At 41.8% G+C, this 20,775-nt stretch overlaps 1 protein-coding gene across 4 annotated transcripts in view; it reads left to right on the top strand.

Moving 5' to 3' along the window:
• The first annotated feature begins 266 nt into the window (after window positions 1-266).
• The window catches only part of LOC124115041 (macrophage mannose receptor 1-like), a 75,397-nt gene continuing 54,888 nt past the window's right edge, over window positions 267-20,775 (top strand). For 2 of the 4 annotated variants that reach the window (XM_046475868.2, XM_046475850.2), the window contains exons 1-3: window positions 268-705; window positions 19,341-19,501; window positions 20,228-20,367. In XM_046475868.2, coding sequence (XP_046331824.2) covers window positions 651-705; window positions 19,341-19,501; window positions 20,228-20,367 — 356 coding nt within the window. In that variant the 5' untranslated portion in view covers window positions 268-650. Of the gene's footprint in view, window positions 706-19,340; window positions 19,502-20,227; window positions 20,368-20,775 lie in introns of all 4 variants that reach the window. The other 2 variants (XM_046475860.2, XM_046475877.2) reach the window with 2 other exon arrangements.

Raw genomic sequence — 20,775 nt, 5'->3', positions numbered from 1 at the left:
CCAGCGTAGTTGGGAGACTTACACATTCCACCCTGTAGTTTTAAACTTGTTATTATTAGTCAAACGCTTTTTTAACAGTTTCTTCATAACAGTTTAGAGGTTACGATCGATTGTCGCCATTCGTTTCCAGAGAGAGAGAGAGAGAGAGAGAGAGAGAGAGAGAGAGAGAGAGAGAGAGAGAGAGAGAGATTACGCGACATTTAATGGGTGGTACGGAAGGCTTGTCACCGATGTTGCACTGTACGATAATATGCGCGTACCAGTCACATGTCAACAATCTGGAAACATGTTCAGCCTGGACCTCAGATAGTAAGACATAAAGTCAGCAGTACGTTGTGAACCAATCATCAAAAGACGTCCAAGACAAGTAGTTGAACTTCGTAATACATTATTCTGATAACACACCCCTTCCACCTCTTTCTCGGGATGTGATCATCGAAAGCCCCTTACAGCAGAGTCACTTTGACACAAGCACACGGAGAAACAATACAGCGTTATCGCAACCCTATCTGCGGTGTAGAAACGGACTTTGAGAACTTCTGAACTCGGCTGGACGGCTGCCGCGACACGAAGACGGAGGCCTAAGAACAGTCACTTTACACCACCTTCCGCCTGGGGCGTTCGCTTGGATCAATACTCTAACAGAAGCAATGTGCATTATTTTTACATTCTTCGGTTTATTATGTATTTCATCGATTCATATAGGTAAGTATATTTTGGAAGTTTTCTTTAGTATCTCGCGATAACAGCGTGAGGATCGTGAGATCGGTGATAGTAGATGATATCCACCCCCTACTTCAACACTTAAGTGTGAAGATAACCGCCCTCCTACACGTGTTACTTGTTAACTTAATTTAATTTATTTACAAATAGTTTACTAAGTCACGAGTTGTAAATTCATCTTTCATAATTTTCAACGTGTTTCTTTGAAAACAAAATGTATAAAATAGATGTAAGCTTATTGCTTCGGCAGTATCTTACGCCCTGTTAATGCTAAAACGTATATTAGTAAAGAAGGGGGTGTTTGACATCGTTATTGATGCTAAGATAACAGAGATATACCGAACTGACTACTGTAGTTCTTACCTGGATATTTCATATGGAAATAACTAGTTACCTCAACGAGAAACCTTGAAACAAAAAAACAACCCTTTCCATATTCAAAAGAAATATCTGCAATAAGCAGAGTCGATTGTACAGAGCATAATTATCGTGAGCAGGCGTCCGCGAATCACCTTCAAATTGTGATGATTGCAGGTCTTCGCGAATGTTTCAGATTGTTTTTTGCCTTACTTATTCCAACGTTTAAATATATGCAAAAAAATTAAACGCACTCAAAGCACTCGTGTATTAACAAGTTCACGCACTCCTCATTGTTGACATAATGCAATGTTGACGTCTGATGTTGTAATGTCAAAATATATGATGACATAACGTTTCATCATTGTTGTCGTAATTGTATCCTCATGACACGATATGAATAAAGACGACACAACTTCTTTACTACAGCTAATTATGAGATTATTTTGTAAATCTTTCTCTCTCTGGAAATTAATTACAGACATTCTAATTATGAAACGTTAATGCTAGATAATAATCGGTCTCAACTATCGCAAAAAACATATTTTTTATTCCATTGGGAGTAAAATGCAAAATAGCGATGAAAAGTTTATGAATGGATGACTGAAAATCAACGATAACACCAGGTGTTCGCGAAAAGGGCTAGCATGTCCTCCCCTACCGGTACTAAAATTCTTGACTAAAGTGCCAGTATGGCAACACACTGTTGTTACTGGACATACATATAAATACATGTACAAGTTCACCGGTCAGTCTGATCACGAGGCCTCGACAGTTGACAGACCACTTGTATATTGCTTGAAACGCGAGAAGCTGCCACTCCAAGTGCCACCATTTAAGTAGGATCCAAACAAACTTCGTCAAGTCAATTTTCATTCTTTAATTAATTGCACGATCGACAATACGAGTTGATAAACTTTGGCAATATTGACCTATTAGCTATTCTTAGAAGTAAAATAAGGGAAGAAGCATAATTGTAGAATATCAGTTTAGAATTGTATGAAGGCATTTAACAACACCGTGTGGCGTGTTGGTTTTTGGTGACAGATTACATTTTCTGAACGAATATGCGTTTGTGACACTTTGCATTACCTGGATGGAGACGCCAGGGCACGTGTTGCCCTTAAAGTCACGCTATTGTGTAGAGCATCGCCATTTCTACATCATAATTGACTGCCCTCAAATCTGTTTTACCCATGCTCAAACGCAACACTCACATCACATAATACATACCACCTAAACAACGTACACGTCACACATCGCATGACACATGCCTAAAAACATAACGTGCGCAACCCACATATCGCATAACACATGCCCAAAACCTAAGGTACACAACACACAGATCTCACAACACATGCAGGACACACAACGTACACAAAACACACACACACACAAAACACACACACACACACACACACACACACACACACACACACACACACACACACACACACACACACACACACACACACACACACACACACACACACACACACACACACACACACACACACACACCATATAACACATGCCCAAAACAAAACGTACACAACACACACATCACAAAAAATGCACAAGACACACTGTACACAACATACACATCACATAACTCTGGCACAAGACACAGCGTACACACACAACACACACATCACAAAACTCATGCACAAGACACACTGTACACAACACACACATCACATAACTCATGCACAAGACACAACGTACACCACATACACATTACATAACTCATGCACAAGACACAACGTACACAACACACACATCACATAACTCATGCACAAGACACAACGTACACAACACACACATCACATAACTCATGCACAAGACACACTGTACATAACACACACATCACATAACCAATGCACAAGACACAACGTACACAACACACACATCACATAACTCATGCACAAGACACAACGTACACAACACACACATCACATAACTCATGCACAAGACACAACGTATATAACACACACATCACATAACTCATGCACAAAACACACTGTACACAACATACACATCACATAACTCATGCACAAGACACAACGTACATAACATACACATCACATAACTCATGCACAAGACACAACGTACACAACATACACATCACATAACTCATGCACAAGACACACTGTACACAACATACACATCACATAACTCTTGCACAAGACACAGCGTACACACACAACACACACATCACAAAACTCATGCACAAGACACACTGTACACAACACACACATCACATAACTCATGCACAAGACACAACGTACACCATATACACATCACATAACTCATGCACAAGACACAACGTACACAACACACACATCACATAACTCATGCACAAGACACAACGCACACAACACACACATCACATAACTCATGCACAAGACACACTGTACATAACACACACATCACATAACCAATGCACAAGACAAAACGTACACAACACACACATCACATAACTCATGCACAAGACACAACGTACACAACACACACATCACATAACTCATGCACAAGACACAACGTATATAACACACACATCACATAACTCATGCACAAGACACACTGTACACAACATACACATCACATAACTCATTCACAAGACACAACGTACATAACATACACATCACATAACTCATGCACAAGACACAACGTACACAACATACACATCACATAACTCATGCACAAGACACAACGTACACAACACACACATCACATAACTCTTGCACAAGACACACTGTACACAACATACACATCACATAACTCATGCAGAAGACACAACGTACATAACATACACATCACATAACTCATGCACAAGACACAACGTACACAACATACACATCACATAACTCATGCACAAGACACAACGTACACAACACACACATCACATAACTCTTGTACAAGACACAGCGTACACACACAACACACATCACATAACTCATGCACAAGACACAACGTACATAACATACACACACATCAGATAACTCTTGCACAAGACACAGCGTACACACACAACACACACATCACATAACTCATGCACAAGACACAACGTACACAATATACACATCACATAACCAATGCACAAGACACAACGTACACAACACACACATCACATAACTCTTGCACAAGACACAGCGCACACACACAACACACACCACATAACTCATGCACAAGACACAACGTACATAACATACACACACACATCACATAACTCTTGCACAAGACACAGCGTACACACACAACACACACATCACATAACTCATGCACAAGACTGACCGTACACAACATACACATCACATAACTCATGCACAAGACACAACGTACACAACATACACATCACATAACTCATGCACAAAACACAACGTATATAACACACACATCACATAACTCATGCACAAGACTGACCGTACACAACATACACATCACATAACTCATGCACAAGACACAACGTACACAGCATACACATCACATAACTCATGCACAAGACACAACGTACACAACATACACATCACATAACTCATGCATAAGACTCAAAGTACACAACACACACATCACACAACTCATGCACAAGACACAACGTACACAACATACACATCACATAACTCATGCACAAGACACAACGTACACAACATACACATCACATAGCTCATGCACAAGACTCAAAGTACACAACACACACATCACATAACTCATGCACAAGACACAACGTACACAACATACACATCACATAACTCATGCACAAGACACACTGTACACAACATACACATCACATAGCTCATGCACAAGACTCAATGTACACAACATACACATCACATAACTCATGCACAAGACACAACGTACACAACACACACATCACATAACACATGCACAAGACACACTGTACACAACATACACATCACATAGTTCATTCACAAGACTCAACGTACACAACACACACATCACATAACTCATGCACAAGACACAACGTACACAACACACACATCACATAACTCATGCACAAGACTCAATGTACACAACATACACATCACATAACTCATGCACAAGACACAACGTACACAACACACACATCACATAACTCATGCACAAGACACACTGTACACAACATACACATCACATAACTCATGCACAAGACTCAATGTACACAGCATACACATCACATAACTCATGCAAAAGACACACTGTACACAACATACACATCACATAACTCATGCACAAGACTCACCGGACACAACACACACATCACATAACTCATGCACAAGACACAACGTACACAACACACACATCACATAGCTCATGCACAAGACACACTGTACACAACATACACACACATCACATCACCCATGCACAAGACACAACATACACACACATCACATAGCTCATGCACAAGACACACTGTACACAACATACACACACATCACATAGCTCATGCACAAGACACACTGTACACAACATACACACACATCACATAACCCATGCACAAGACACAACATACACACACATCACATTGCTCATGCACAAGACACACTGTACACAACACACACACACACATCACATAGCTCATGCACGAGACACACTGTACACAACATACACACACATCACATAACCCATGCACAAGACACAACATACACACACATCACATAGCTCATGTACAAGACACACTGTACATAACACACACATCACATAACTCATGCACAAGACACACTGTACACAACATACACACACATCACATAACCCATGCACAAGACACAACATACACACACATCACATAGCTCATGCACAAGACACACTGTACACAACATACACACACATCACATAGCTCATGCACAAGACACACTGTACACAACATACACACACATCACATAACCCATGCACAAGACACAAAATACACACACATCACATAGCTCATGCACAAGACACAACGTACACAACATACATGACGTCGCATGTTTAATTACACCATTAGTTCCAATCTCTTTGTTGCGTTTATCAAACAACTACAAATGATTTTAATTCCATTTTTAATTTGATTAATTGTGTTAATCATTTCCCCAAACGTCCTAATGATATACTGTACTAAAATACGACCGTTTAAAGGCATGCACATTCCTGGTGAAGTCGTATGTAGAGCATTCTATATATAGAACATCCGTCACGGCAGTGGGCGGAAGTGCTGTTACGTGAGGTTCCCTGGTAGGCGAGTTGCCTGGTCATCACAACTGGACGCTGTCACGCTTCCGGTGATTCAAAGTGCATGCAACATGGCACTACATCACAGAGAAGTCAGTTACACGTTCAAGGGAGTACCACGTACGGCGGTTCCTTTAGCTGAATTTAATGGTTTGGCAAATCGTTCTGCATGTGTCCTACTGATGCATGCAGATATCACATGCAATAAATAATAATAGTAGTGTACGTAAGTATTGAGGTGAGGTGAAATTGGGTTTAACGTCGCGTCCAAGATTATTGCACTTATATAGCGACGTGCATGCGCGTGTATGTGTGTGTGTGGCTGCTTGTACTAGTCCGGACTGATGCCGATTTATAGTGCTAGCTCACTGAGATACCATGCCGCAGTTTAACATGAATACCCCACTCAGACACAGTATACTGACTCCGAGCCGACCAGTCCTTGTTTTAGCCCCTTAATGCCGAGCGCCAGACAGGGTAACAACAAGTACAATCTTTTAACGTCTTTTTGTATGACGCGGCCCGGGATCGAACCCTGGACCTTCCGCTCTCCGGGCGGACGCTCTACCACAAGACCACGGAGGCGGTCTTGTAAGTATTGAGAGCATTGCAATGTGAATATAGGGAACTTTGTCTTGTCATATCATTTATAGCATAGCCAGCTTCACCATACTCCAAATGCAGAGTTGCTTCCCTTATCCGTGCCAGGATCCTATTTCCGTGGGTAGTCACAGATAACTATGTCAGCACTATACCATGCTCGTACATTTCACCAGAGTGGTAAACTCAGAATCTCAGAACTGTCCTGATTATGTTTCTAGTTTTGTCACCACCTTACCTTTGGATTTAACCAAAGTGGTTAACTTCCAAGACCTGCATCACTTCGGGCTTTCCCCCCACATCAAGCTGACACGCCGTGATATAACTAGAATACTGTTCAAATCAGCGCGAATCCCAACTCACTCAATACAATATCTTGATCAATGGGATTTGTATTTGGCTTGACATCCCATGTCAGCCGCCAGCGACCAGATGTCCTGTAATCAGTATAAGGTTGCCATACTCTAACCATCTTCCCGAGGCAAGGGAGTTAACTGCCTATAACAGTCCAGTTTCCACCCTTGCCGAACTAGGCTGCAATTATGGAGTTACATTTTGGCTGGACTAATGAGTCTATGCATAGTCCAATCAAAATCGCGTAAGGAACCTGACATCCGGTTCGTAAACAGCGAGCAGATTTCTGTCGACTGCAGGATTTACAAAGCATGTGTACCACCAGAATGAGAGTGTGAGTGAGAGTGTATGGTTTTACGCCACTTTTAGCAATATTCCAGCAATATTCCAGCAAAATCTCGACAGGGACACCAGAAAACCATGATTAAACATAGTGTGAGAGTGGTATTTCAAGCAAAAGAACAACTCATTGTTATATATATATTAAGAATATGTTGATACCAAAGTCGAATTCAGCGTGAATACGCCACTGGCTTCTATATACTACGCAGTACAGACCTGCCTGTGAAGTGTTGACAATGAATCGGACTTGGGTCTAGTGTTTAATTAACACCGACCTAAGACCTGCTTGCAGATTACGCCTGCTATGATGGTGCCCTATCGAAGTTATTATAACATAAACACACAGATAACCGATTAAACTTTGACAAAAGAAAAAAAAATGATTAGTTAGATCAATGTTCATCTGATTTTAGAATGAAGTTTGGCCTTGTTTATTTTCTGATACTCTGGTTGCTTGCAGTACTTCAAGGCTGCGGCGCTGTGTAGTTTATTTTTGTATCGCCCTGATCATCTTCATCACATCAATAATAATATAATAATCACAATTGACAATTTAATTCGCCGAATCCGGCCAGTGATGTAAGTCAACAACTCTACATTATTATTATATACCCCAGGTAATAGAAAAAGTGTGCACTCGAATTACATTCTTGAGTCCCTGGGGAGTAAACAGCCCAAGCTAGAAGGTTTAAATCCACATTGCCGTCTCATCGTATCGGGTACACCTTCATTGCTGGGTGAGCAGAGACTTCGAACAAATCTTCCTAAGGAGGCAAAACATGTAACATGAAATTAATTTTGATGCACGGCTAAAACTTTCTCAAACTTGTCGGACCAAGATGTTTAATGTAAACTTCAGGTATATCGATGATCTGATATCGTTCAATAACCATCAAATAGCCAACTTCCATTCTACAGAATTACCCATCTGAACTATAAATAATGGATACATGACATGATAATAACTTCTTTTATTCTTCTATAAGGTGAATTCTGAGTAAATGCATAATAAATAAATAAAAATGTATAAATAAAATCATGATATGTTTACACATCACAAGTGCGATGAATGTACAAAGATAACATTACAATGACAAAGTCTATTTAATCCTGTTAATCTTCGTCGTTATATTGTTATCGTTAACGTTCCTATCTCACTGGTTTTGTCATTATATTGTTATCTCTGTACATTCATCCCACCTTGTGTTGCTTAAACATATATATGTATTAACTCTATGCACTTGCTAAGCATTCACCTGATGAAGGAGCAAGAAGCAGCTTTGAAACGTCGTTTGAAAGTTTCCTGCAGCTCCATCCTTTCGAGCATGCTCTGTCTAGGAAGATTCCAAAGAGCGTCATACGAATCTTGCTCCAAATCTGTTTGATCAGTGCTACAGCTGGCCTCTGTAAAGCTTTGAAAACGTTTTCTAGCAGGAAGTTTTAAAACATTTCCAAATCTGACGCATCAGTAACAAAAAGATTATCCGATGCAATTACCTATTTTGACTTGTACCATGTGTTTTCTCATGTTAACAATTGACTTGACCTTGTATGTGTTTGCCACCGCTCTAGCAGGATACGCTCACGTTTTAGCGAACACCTTTTATCGTGATTGTGTTTTATAGTGATTCATAAACACATGCTTATGATATAGTTGGAATCCTACCATGGACTGTGATATTAGTACACATTTGTTGTGATTATGGAAATGGATTCTGTCCCTTTTATTTACCAGCTGTCTTGGTTGTGACTATGGCCATTGGTGTTGTTATCATACAACGACTCAGAATAGATATATGAGCACCACTGCCTTAACAATGCAGCGTAATCCACTGGCGCCAAGACACGAGCATTTATAGATCAGGGAAGTCTAAATGATGTCCTATATAAGCAGTGCATAAACATACTTGATATTTCAAGGCCAAGATGAAGAAAGACCGTGGCCGCGTGTGGGATATGTGAGATATCACATGCTAATGGTCATGTAACTGACAAGGTCACTGGTGATAAACTACATCCATCATATGATGTCGCTTATGAATGACTCTCATGATAGTCAAACCTGTACATTTAAGCATTGCATGAATGAGTTAACGCTGAACATGCACTCTAAGCTTATCTCACATGTTCATATTTTACTATGTAGCAATATATTGGATGTGAGTGAGTGAGTGAGTTGGGTTAAACGCCGGTTTTAACAGTATTCCAGTTATATCGCGGCGTGTGGGAGGAAAGCCCGAAGTGATGCAGGTCTTAGACGTTTACAACTTCGGTGAAACCCACAAGCACGGGTATGGTGCCGACAAACCTAGAAACATAATCGGGGCGAACCGGGATTCGAACTCACAATCATAGGTTTCTGGCGTGGCCAAGGGACGCAACTCTGCACAGCGAATTGCGGCGCCTTAGACGAATGGGCCACCCGTGCCCCCTCACCATAAGGTTATGACATTTATTGACTATTGTCACAACTTTAACCAAACTTTTTTACATCAACCAATAATTTCACATCATTTAAGGATACATGTCTAACCTCACTCACTCACTCACTCACTCACTCACTCACTCACTCACTCACTCACTCACGCACGCACCCACCCACCCACCCACCCACTCACTCACTCACTCACTCACTCACCCACCCACCCACCCACCCACCCACCCACCCACCCACTCACTCACTCACTCACTCACCCACCCACCAACCCACTCACCCACCCACTCACTCACTCACTCACTCACTCACTCACTCACTCACTCACCCAACCACCCACCCACCCACCCACCCACTCATCCACCCACCCACCAACTCACTCACTCACTCACTCACTCACTCACTCACTCACTCACTCACTCACCCACCCACCCACCCAACCCACTCACTCACTCACCCACCCACCCACCCACCCACTCACTCACCCAACCACCCACCCACCCACCCACCCACTCATCCACCCACCCACCAACTCACTCACTCACTCACTCACTCACTCACTCACTCACTCACTCACTCACCCAACCACCCACCCACCCACCCACTCACTCACTCACTCACTCACTCACTCACCCACCCACCCACCAACCCACTCACCCACCCACCCACCCACCCACCCACTCACCCACCCACCCACCCACCCACCCACTCACTCACTCACTCACTCACCCAACCACCCACCCACCCACCCACCCACCCACCCACCCACTCACTCACTCACTCACCCAACCACCCACCAACTCACTCACTCACCCAACCACCCACCAACTCACTCACTCACCCACCCACCCACCCACCCACTCACCCACCCACCCACCCACCCACCCACTCACTCACTCACTCACTCACCCAACCACCCACCCACCCACCCACCCACCCACCCACCCACCCACCCACCCACTCACTCACTCACTCACTCACCCAACCACCCACCCACCCACCCACCCACTCACCCACCCACCCACCAACTCACTCACTCACTCACTCACTCACTCACTCACTCACTCACTCACTCACTCACTCAAGACGGGAATTTAGTTCACTGGGTGAATGGAATTCAAAACCTCAAGATGTCAGCTCCACGGAATTCGTTTTCAGTCAAACATGTACAAATGTGCCCTACTTAAATCGCTCGTGTTTCATTACTCTGCTCATTGCTATGGCCACAAGTGAATTGTTCCTTCTGCTGAAGGCGACCTTAATTAACAACCTCGTTATTCCGTGTGTAGCGCATGCACGTAATACAGGACATCCGCTGCTCACAGCGTATGGCCACTTTATCCAACGAGATGGCTGTTGAGCACAGTGAGGGGGTTCGAGAAACATCTAATTAAGAAAGGAACGAACACAATGAAACCCTTTTAAACTTAACACTCAACTTTGATGTCAAAGTCCGAATGTGACCCTCCCCTTCGCAGCCACCGTATTGTAAACAATTTTGTTTATGTGATCAGAAGGAATTAGACCATCAGTTCTGTGTTGCATCGTCACGATATGGCTGAAATATTGCCGATGTGACGTAAGCATTAACTCACTCACTCACTCTGTGTTGCATATTAACTGCCGGGCAAAAGAAAGAATACGCCCATGTTAAATGGTGGCTAAAATATAAGAAACAAGAAAAAGTTTTTCGATGGTGATTTATTTGATTCAGGTTTCCTAGATGTGTTTTGGACACTAGTAACGTTCGTAATTGTTTGGTTATTTTCCAGGTGTATATTTGTCAGTATATGATTAAAGTGACATGTACACATGGTTCGTAAGCCCTGAAAAGACCAGGTAGGATAAATCTTTCTGTCCATGAGATATGCACGAGTTAGGAAATCCTTCACAAGTCATTATGGAATATATAACGGTAAAACCATTTCTGTAATCATGAGAAAGAACGACTATATTATAAGCATATATTCTTGAGTCATAGACACAGTTATTGATAATGTATAATTGAGCGTATCCTGCCCCACCGGTAAACAGTCATCAGATGGGTTTTTTGTATGAATGAGATTTAGACTTTTTTTCATTACAACTCTTGGAAGTTTTGTTACCGGAAAAACTTAACTACAGTAAACTACGGTTATAAAAGGACCACTTATGTTACTTCGTTATAACCATAGTTGGTTACAGGCATACATACATACATACATACATACATACATACATACATACATACATACATACATACATACATACATACATACATACATACATACATACATACATACATACATACATACATACATACATAACGAACTCGCGGATATAACGATCTCTTTTTGGTCCCGTCCGTTTACTATATATACCAAAAAGAGATCGTCATATCCGCGAGTTCGTTATAAGCGTGTTCGTTATAAACGTAGTTTACTGTATGTCGAAAAGAGTGATCTTAGGCGTTTTCAGGAAGCCAACTTCTTATTCAGGAACATGAACAAATCTTTGAGCCAAGTTGACTTTCTACGGAGGTGTAGATAACAACAGTACAAACATATGTTTAATGACCATATCATAAAGGACGTCTCTGAAAAATCAACCTTTTCAATTCAGTTTAGCAATATTTATGTATTTGACCATGTTAGAAGTAAAAGTTGGTCGTCAGCCATTTGAACATATCTAAAAATATACTACCAATATTTCACAATTTGCGTAACGTAAAAAAACGACATTTTTAGTGGGCCAAAAACAGTCGTTAACCCACCATCTCCTTAGTTAATCCGAACCATCTAACTGGGTACGGAAGCTGGGACGGACAGGTGTAACTGTTGACCTGTTGAGAAGTTGAGGCCGCCGATGTGTAACCATACTACCATAAGTTTAGTTATAAGAGATGTTTATAAAGAGGCCAAAGAAACTCAAGATGAACTGTTATACCCCAGGCCCCGTATTCGGTTATATGATAATATATGGTATGGGATCCTAGAAGGGACATCGTCTCGTTGTCGCATTGTCGCCCTTACACAAAGTTGTGAAAATTAACCAAAGCGCAAAAATGCGACAACGCGGCATTTTGACCATTTCTTGCATTGTCGACCTCTGGTAAATGAAACAATATTCTTCAAAACGCGACAACACGACAATGTCACTTCAACAATTCCATAATGTGATCTGTTCCGGATATGTTATGTCAACATTGAAATGAGCTTTCTATCGTTATGTTTGAAGTCCTAGCATCCTGCAGTTTGCACCTCAAGTACAAGTTAGTCTGGCAAAGTTAGTCTACGTCAGTTCATCATGCACATCATGCATGTTTTCATTTTGAAAAGGAAATGTATCATGACGTATTACGTTCTGTTTCCAAATACTTCTGAAATGGGCTTCATGTATTGGCTGTTAATTGTAACAATCCGCCTGATTTTTTTCCCTTGCTCTATTGACCGTTTTCTCAGCCTGCATCCTCCCTTGTGGTTTGATATTATTTCCGACTTTCTCTGATCCCATTGGTGGCTATCTGTAACAGCATTCCTGACTTTCCCTTTTCTAACTGGCCGCTTTCTGTGATACCGTTTCAATGGTTGTATTTTGTTCCATTTTCATTGGTTGCTTTCTGTAACACAAACATTAGCCACGGACCAATTCATTCAGATACCGTTTTCATCACAGCACTTGGTCCAGGTTGCTTCAGATATTGCGTGTTCCTTGTGTCCGTCAAGAAGAATTCCTGGCTTTTCATTTAGCAATGGTTGCCACCTAATCACATTTAACATTATCTTCACATATCCTTTACTGTACTCAGTGTGTATTTACTTTATCACAGAAATGTCACAGGTTATTTCAGTACTTTCAGAACTTATTGCAAATATTGATAAACATGCCCTGGAGGTTTTACGTACGAAAGCTTCTACCAACGTAGTTGATTCCTAATTAAATGCTCGCAGGCATCTGATTCCCAACCATATACGCTAGAAGCTGTTAAGCTTCTTTTTTTCCAGGAGAGTCAAGGATTTGTGTAACATTTACCACAAAGTCACTAACCTGAGTGACAAACGTTAGGTGTACACAGAAATGTTAAATGTGTGTTTGTTGGTTAACGTCGCACACAGTAATATCCCAGCTATATGACGTCGGTCTGTAAATAAGTGAATCTGAATCAGACAGTCCAGTGATTGACATCATGAACATCGATCTACGCAGTTGGTAACAATGACATGCATCAACCAAGTCTGCGAGTCTGTCCACCCGATTTGCCTTCCTTGTATCTTTTAGCAGAATTCCCGCCACAGGGGTTCACGTTGTACCTTGATGGAATGTGGTGTGAGTGAGTTGGGTTTAACGCCGCTTTTAACAGTATTCCAGTTATATCACGGCGTGTCAGCTTAATGTGGGAGGAAAGCCCGAAGTGATGCAGGTCTCAGACGTTTACCACTTCTGTGAAACCCACGAGCACGGGTATGGTGCTGACAAACCTAGAAACATAATCGGGGCGAACCGGGATTCGAACCCACAATCATAGGTTTCTGGCGTGCCCAAGGGACGCAACTCTGCACAGCGAATCGCACAGACGACTGGGCCACCCGTGCCCCAACCTTGATGGAAATCAAACCCGGATGAAGTAAGGGAGCAAACACTGACCTCCCTAGTTATGATGACCAATTAACTGAAATAAAGGAGGCCAGTGAAACCATCTCATCTGTTTCCTATTTAGATCTATGCTAGATTCAGAGTGACAGAAACCTATCCACAAGGCTGCATGGCAAGAGGGATGACATCCAGTGGTCAACTTTCCCTTTATGTCGGACAATATTCCTGTAGATCCATCCTTTGTTGTCTTGATTTCACAATTTTTGAGGTACATTCGAGCATGCTCCTTCTATGAAGATTTCAGAGAGAGTCATACGACGCTTGCTCAAAATATGTTTGATCATTGTTACAACAGGTCTCAGTAAAGCTTTCAAAACGTTTTATGGTAGGCAGTTTTAGGACATTTCCAAATCTGACGCATCAGTGACCAAACGGATATCCGATGCGATTACCAATTTTTACTTGTACTATATGTTCCAGTGTTTTCTCAGGTGAGTGAGTGAGTATGGTTTTACGCCGCTTTTAGCAATATTCCAGCAATATCACGGCGGGGGACACCAGAAATGGGCTTCACACATTGTACCCATGTCGGGAATCGAACCCGGGTCTTCGGCGTGACGAGCGAACGCTTTAACCACTAGGCTACCCGACCGCCCCTTTCTCAGGTGAACAATTGACTTGCCCTTGAATGTCGCGAGTGTCATCGATGTAGCAGGATACGCTCACCTTTTCCCGAACACCTCGTATAGTGAATCATGAACACATGAGTTTAGAAATAGTGGGAATCGTACAGTTTACTCTGCTTTTATAAAATAGTTCTTTCTTTGAGTACTTTCTTATTCCCACCCCTGGCGGCTTACAGTCTTCACTTGATTCAGTTCGATTTTATGCCCCAAAATGGAGACTCATCCATTATGTCTCAAAGAGTAAATCACCCGTATTCTGTAAATAACGTCAGCCTCATAATAAAGTAAATATGGCGGAATAATCACCAACAGTAGTCATTTAGACTACTACATCAAGGATTAAACCGGAAATGGGTCATTCTAAACTACCGTTTGGCAAGCTCCTGCAATCATACGCCTGTCAGAGAATTAGCAAACATTTGAAGAGAGAGAGAGAGACTGGCACAGAGACAGTACCTCTCACGGAACACTTACAAATAGATGCTCTTTATTATAATGCATCTCTATCCACACTTATGACAACGCCTGCGACGTTATATAAGTATCGACCCAAGAGTGAGTGAGTGAGTTGGGTTTAACGCCGCTTTTAACAGTATTCTAGTTATATCACGGCGTGTCAGCTTAATGTGGGAGGAAAGCCCGGAGTGATGCAGGTCACAGTTTACCACTTCGGTGAAACCCAAGAGCACGGGTATGGTGCCGACAAACCTAGAAACATAATCGGGGCGAACCGGGATTCGAACCCACAATCATAGGTTTCTGGCGTGCCCAAGGGACGCAACTCTGCAGTGCGAATCGCGGCGCCTTAGACGACTGGGCCACCCGTGCCCCCTATCGACCCAAGAGCAGAAGTGCTGAAAGAATGTAACCATTGTTATTGACATTACTATGGCAATAATTGCCTCATTACTTTGTATTGTGAATCGTTTGTGTCTGACAGAAATAATTTCTTCTCATCTCTGATTGATAATCTTTATGTTGATGTATATGAAAAAATAGATATGCTTGAAGACGATGATATGCTTTCATTGTTTTTTGGTGCGTGTGTTCATGACTTAACTGACTGCAATTGATTATATATTCAATTGATATTGAATACATATTGAAAACTTTGAAACTTTGTATCAACTTGAATGACAAACCCTGGATACCACAAATGGTTCCATATCTACATAAAAGCAAATACATTTTTTGTAGTTTTATCATAAAAAATGGAATCGATCGTGTTTGGCGCCTGCATCAATCACAGTGGGCGGAGCTTATTTACGGTTGCGCTTTAAATAGCAAGGCACGTGGTCATGTGTACACATTCAATGCATTTGTGGTCAAAGTGTATAGTGCTGTATATTTTTATGTGGAAAGAAACATGTGAAGCATATCCACGTGACACGTACGCCCTGCTGCTCACAAATTGTACATTGTAAATTGGATACTATGAGCACTGTAATTTATGCCTTCGTTGTGAATAATTTATTGGAAATCAAGTATGTTCCTATGTGTGACCTTCGGATTGAACTTTTGAGGTAACATTCATTCATTCATTCATTTATTCATTCATTCATTCATTCATTCATTCATTCATTCATTCATTCACTCACTCATTCATTCATTCATTCATTCATTCATTCATATTCGGTTGGCTTGCACTATCTGTATGTGTCCGGGTCGATCATCGACGTTACGTGTATATTGGTATCGGGCCCATGGCAGATTAAGAAACATGCAGCATTTGGGAAACACAATTCTGACGGGTACGCACCTGCAACATTCCTGTGGCACGTAACGTTCAGCACGTTGCAGACGTCGCCTGATCAATGTTGTTGCTTCATTAATGATTAAATGTGTTTAATAAAGTGCCTTTGGGCGTTTGGTTCCAAGAAAACAATATGCGTCTGCTCACAACCGAGTCTGAGTGACAATTGAAAATCTGGCATGCCAAGTGCTGTCCGAGGTCACGTGCGTCATGACTGTCACAATGTCGTATTTGTGATCTTGACTTCATCGGAAATGTTCCTGTCCTATAAATCACTTGTTTTCATTGCCAGACGTGTGTGTTCTTCCCATTGTTTCACCTCAAAACAAAATATCCCCTACTTCTTTTGCATAGTGTATATATGAGGTGTTCGCCACCCAGCACTCAAACACTTTTTTTTATCGAAAATGAAATGGCGTAGATTGAGGAGGAGTAAACGGACCTTTTAAAGGTCATGGCCAGACTTGCAAACAAGGCTTCTGAAAACAATTGAGGTTCATCGAGTGAGGTCTACATACGGACTATCCTACTGATAACACTCATCTACCTGACTGTTTAACTGAGACATACCTGTAATCAGGAGAACCAGGTAGCGACAACGCCGGTTATCAACATGTTTAGACAGCGGACCCTTTTGTTTGTTTGTTTGTTGCTTAACGCCGCAACATTCCAGCAATATTCCAGGTGTATCACGGCGATTAGTAAATAATCACATCTAGACGAGATAATACAGTACCTGACAGCATGAACATCGATCTGCGTTCATTGCAGTGCAGTGGTACACAATACACCATGTCACTGAAACTGACCACTAGGTTCATTTAGTCGCCTTTATACGACCAGTACAGGTTGCTGGGGGCGTATGTTATCACCTGAAAATCCACACGGACTATATACCCTTCAGTAGGGTGTTAAACGGAATATATATCTTTGCGTGTGCATTGAAATTTATAATTCATAAAATGTCTACGCTTGTTGTTGCAGGTATATCTAAACAACAGCATATCTCTGTGTATTGCCCTGATATATATCGAACAACATAATGATTGCTGTAGTGCTGTTAAATGAAACCGTGCTGCATCTGCCTCCGTGTTGTACAATACCATCTTGTTTGGTTATTGATACCAAACAATATCATGCCTCAGAGAATAATGCCAAACTGCATTATGTCTCAGTGGATAATACCAAACAGTATCATACCTTAGCGGATAATACCAAATTGTAAGCTACCGTAGTGAAAGATGCCAAACTGTATTATACCTTACTGGATAATACCAAACAGTACCATGCCGTAGCAAATAATGCCAGTATATCATACCTTAGCGAAATAATGCCAAACTGCAGGATACCTTAGTGGATAATGCCAAACTGTTTTATACCTAAGGGGATAATGTCACCCTGTATTATACCTTAATCGATAATACTAAACTGTATCAGACTTTTCTATTTTGATAAATATTATACTGTAAAATATGGTACCACATCACACCTTGGACACTGTGCTGGCGATTAGGTGCCCCACTCTGGAAGTGTGGGTTCGAATCCCGGTCGGGACTCAACCCCCAAAAAAGTACGAGAATCTGTACTTTACTAAGAAAGTGTTATCCCAAATACAACATTTGTTACACTTGTTGGCAGTGTCCAGTCAAGTATGTCTATATCATACCTTGTTGACAGTATCAAGTTAAATATGTCAATATCCCGCCAGGAATGTTTATATCATACCTTCTTGACAGTATCCTACCGAATATGTATATATCATACATTGTTGACAGTATCCAGTCAGTTATGTCCATATCATACCTTGCTGACAGTATCAAGTTAAATATGTCAATATCATACCTTGTTGACAGTGTCCAGTCAAGTATGTCTCTATCATACTTCGTTGATAGTGCTCAGTCAAACATGTCAAGTATGTCTATATCACACGTTTTGACAGTGTCCAATAAAGAATGTCTATATCATACCTCGTCAATATTATCCAATCAAGTATGTCTATATCATACCTTCTTGACAGTATCCAGTCAAGAACTTGTTGACAATATCCAGTCAAGTATGTTTATATTATATCTTGTTGACAGTATCAGTCAGGTGTGTCTATATCACACATGTTGATAGTGTCAAGTCAAGTACGTCTATATGATACCCTATTTCACAGTATCCAGTCAAGTATGTCTATATCATACCTGGTTGACAGTATCCCGCCAGGAATGTTTATATCATACCTTCTTGACAGCATCCTGCGAAATATGTCTATATCACACCTTGTTGACAGTGTCCAGTCACGTATGTCCAAATCACACCTTGTTGACAGTGTCCAGTCAAGTATGTCCATACGGGTGGATTGACCGACCCCGGGGGGACAGCTGCTACAAGATCGTCATCAACAACATTCGGGATACATGGATAGGTTCCCGGAGTCAATGCCAAGCGCTGCAGTCCACTATGTATAAACTGGACTCTGTGCAAGAAAGGGTGAGTCTTCATTGATCACTGCGCACTGGCATCTCTATGCATGTTTAGCTCAGAAGGGCCAAAGGTCCAAGTGAGCTTATTGGCTGGCGCCTTGTTCGGCGGCTGTCAGTCAGTCCGTCGTCCACCCGTCGTTCTCCCATTATCCTGAACTGGCGGAAGGTTGAGAACCAAAACAGGTATTTTGTTCGTGGCGTTAAATCAAAAGTGTAGTTTTATAAAAACAAAAGGAAAAAATAGGATCATCTTCTCGGCAACCACAAGGTCAAGATAGTTCACATTCCACGAAGATGTGAAACAATACTGTGACTTTGATTTGTTCATTTACTTGCATCTTTTTTTAAACTTGCCAAAACATAACTGTGTAAGGTTGCTGTAAGCTACTCCATGTAGTGTTGTAGGCTACCCCGTGTCTCGTGTTTTCGGTGGCTGTGATGTAGACATTGCCGGACTGTTAGCGCAGACGATTGAGAGTGAGTATGGTTTTACGCCACTTTTAGCGATATTCCAGCCATATCACGGCGGGGGACCATAGAAATGGGCTTCACACATTGTACTCATGTCGGGAATCGAACCCGGGTCTTCGGCGTGACGAGCGAACGCTTTAACCACTAGGCTCCCCGACCACCCACAGACGATTGAAGTTTAGCTAGAAACAGAAATATATGTTAGCGTGTTTCCCTCAACACTCGAAGAGGTGTTTTCATGTCTTTGTGTTCTTTTGGTAAGGACTGGTTGATGAAAACATTGCGAAACGCCACCAGTGTGTTTCCGGATGTGACGGACTGGTGGAGCGGTGTGTACAACAGAGGGGACGGTAAAGGATGGCTGTGGGCTGCTGACGATACCCCGATAGACAATTCACTCATGTGAGTTATACGTCGTATGTCTAATTTTCTGTTTCATCGAATTACGTGATTGTCTTGGATGTTTACCGGCTGACCTCACATAAAAGGATTACTGCTGTGCTGCGTCAGGCATTAAATACTTACTTTTTATGCACATTGTATGAGTGGCGGGTGCTACGGGTAGGGCAGGACGTACCTACCCTTGTCTCGAACACCTGGTGTCATCACTGATTGTCAGTGGTCCATTCATATAATTTCCCCAGCTATTTGCTCTTTACGCCTTGTGGAATCTGTTTAGGCAGAAAATCTAGGCTGGTTATTCTCTTGCATTGACAGTCTATATTGTTTTCTTGGGTGACGCTCGAGAGTAGTTGGGGGTGAATTAACTGTGTCTCATATGCGGTCCCATAGGTATAAACATAACGGATC

Source organism: Haliotis rufescens, unplaced genomic scaffold (genome assembly GCF_023055435.1).
Source record: "Haliotis rufescens isolate VD_foot unplaced genomic scaffold, xgHalRufe1.0.p SCAF_4, whole genome shotgun sequence".
Taxonomy (NCBI): Eukaryota; Metazoa; Mollusca; class Gastropoda; order Lepetellida; family Haliotidae; genus Haliotis; species Haliotis rufescens.
The sequence above is the reverse complement of the archived record's forward strand: the minus strand, read 5'-3'. Positions and strand labels throughout refer to the sequence as shown.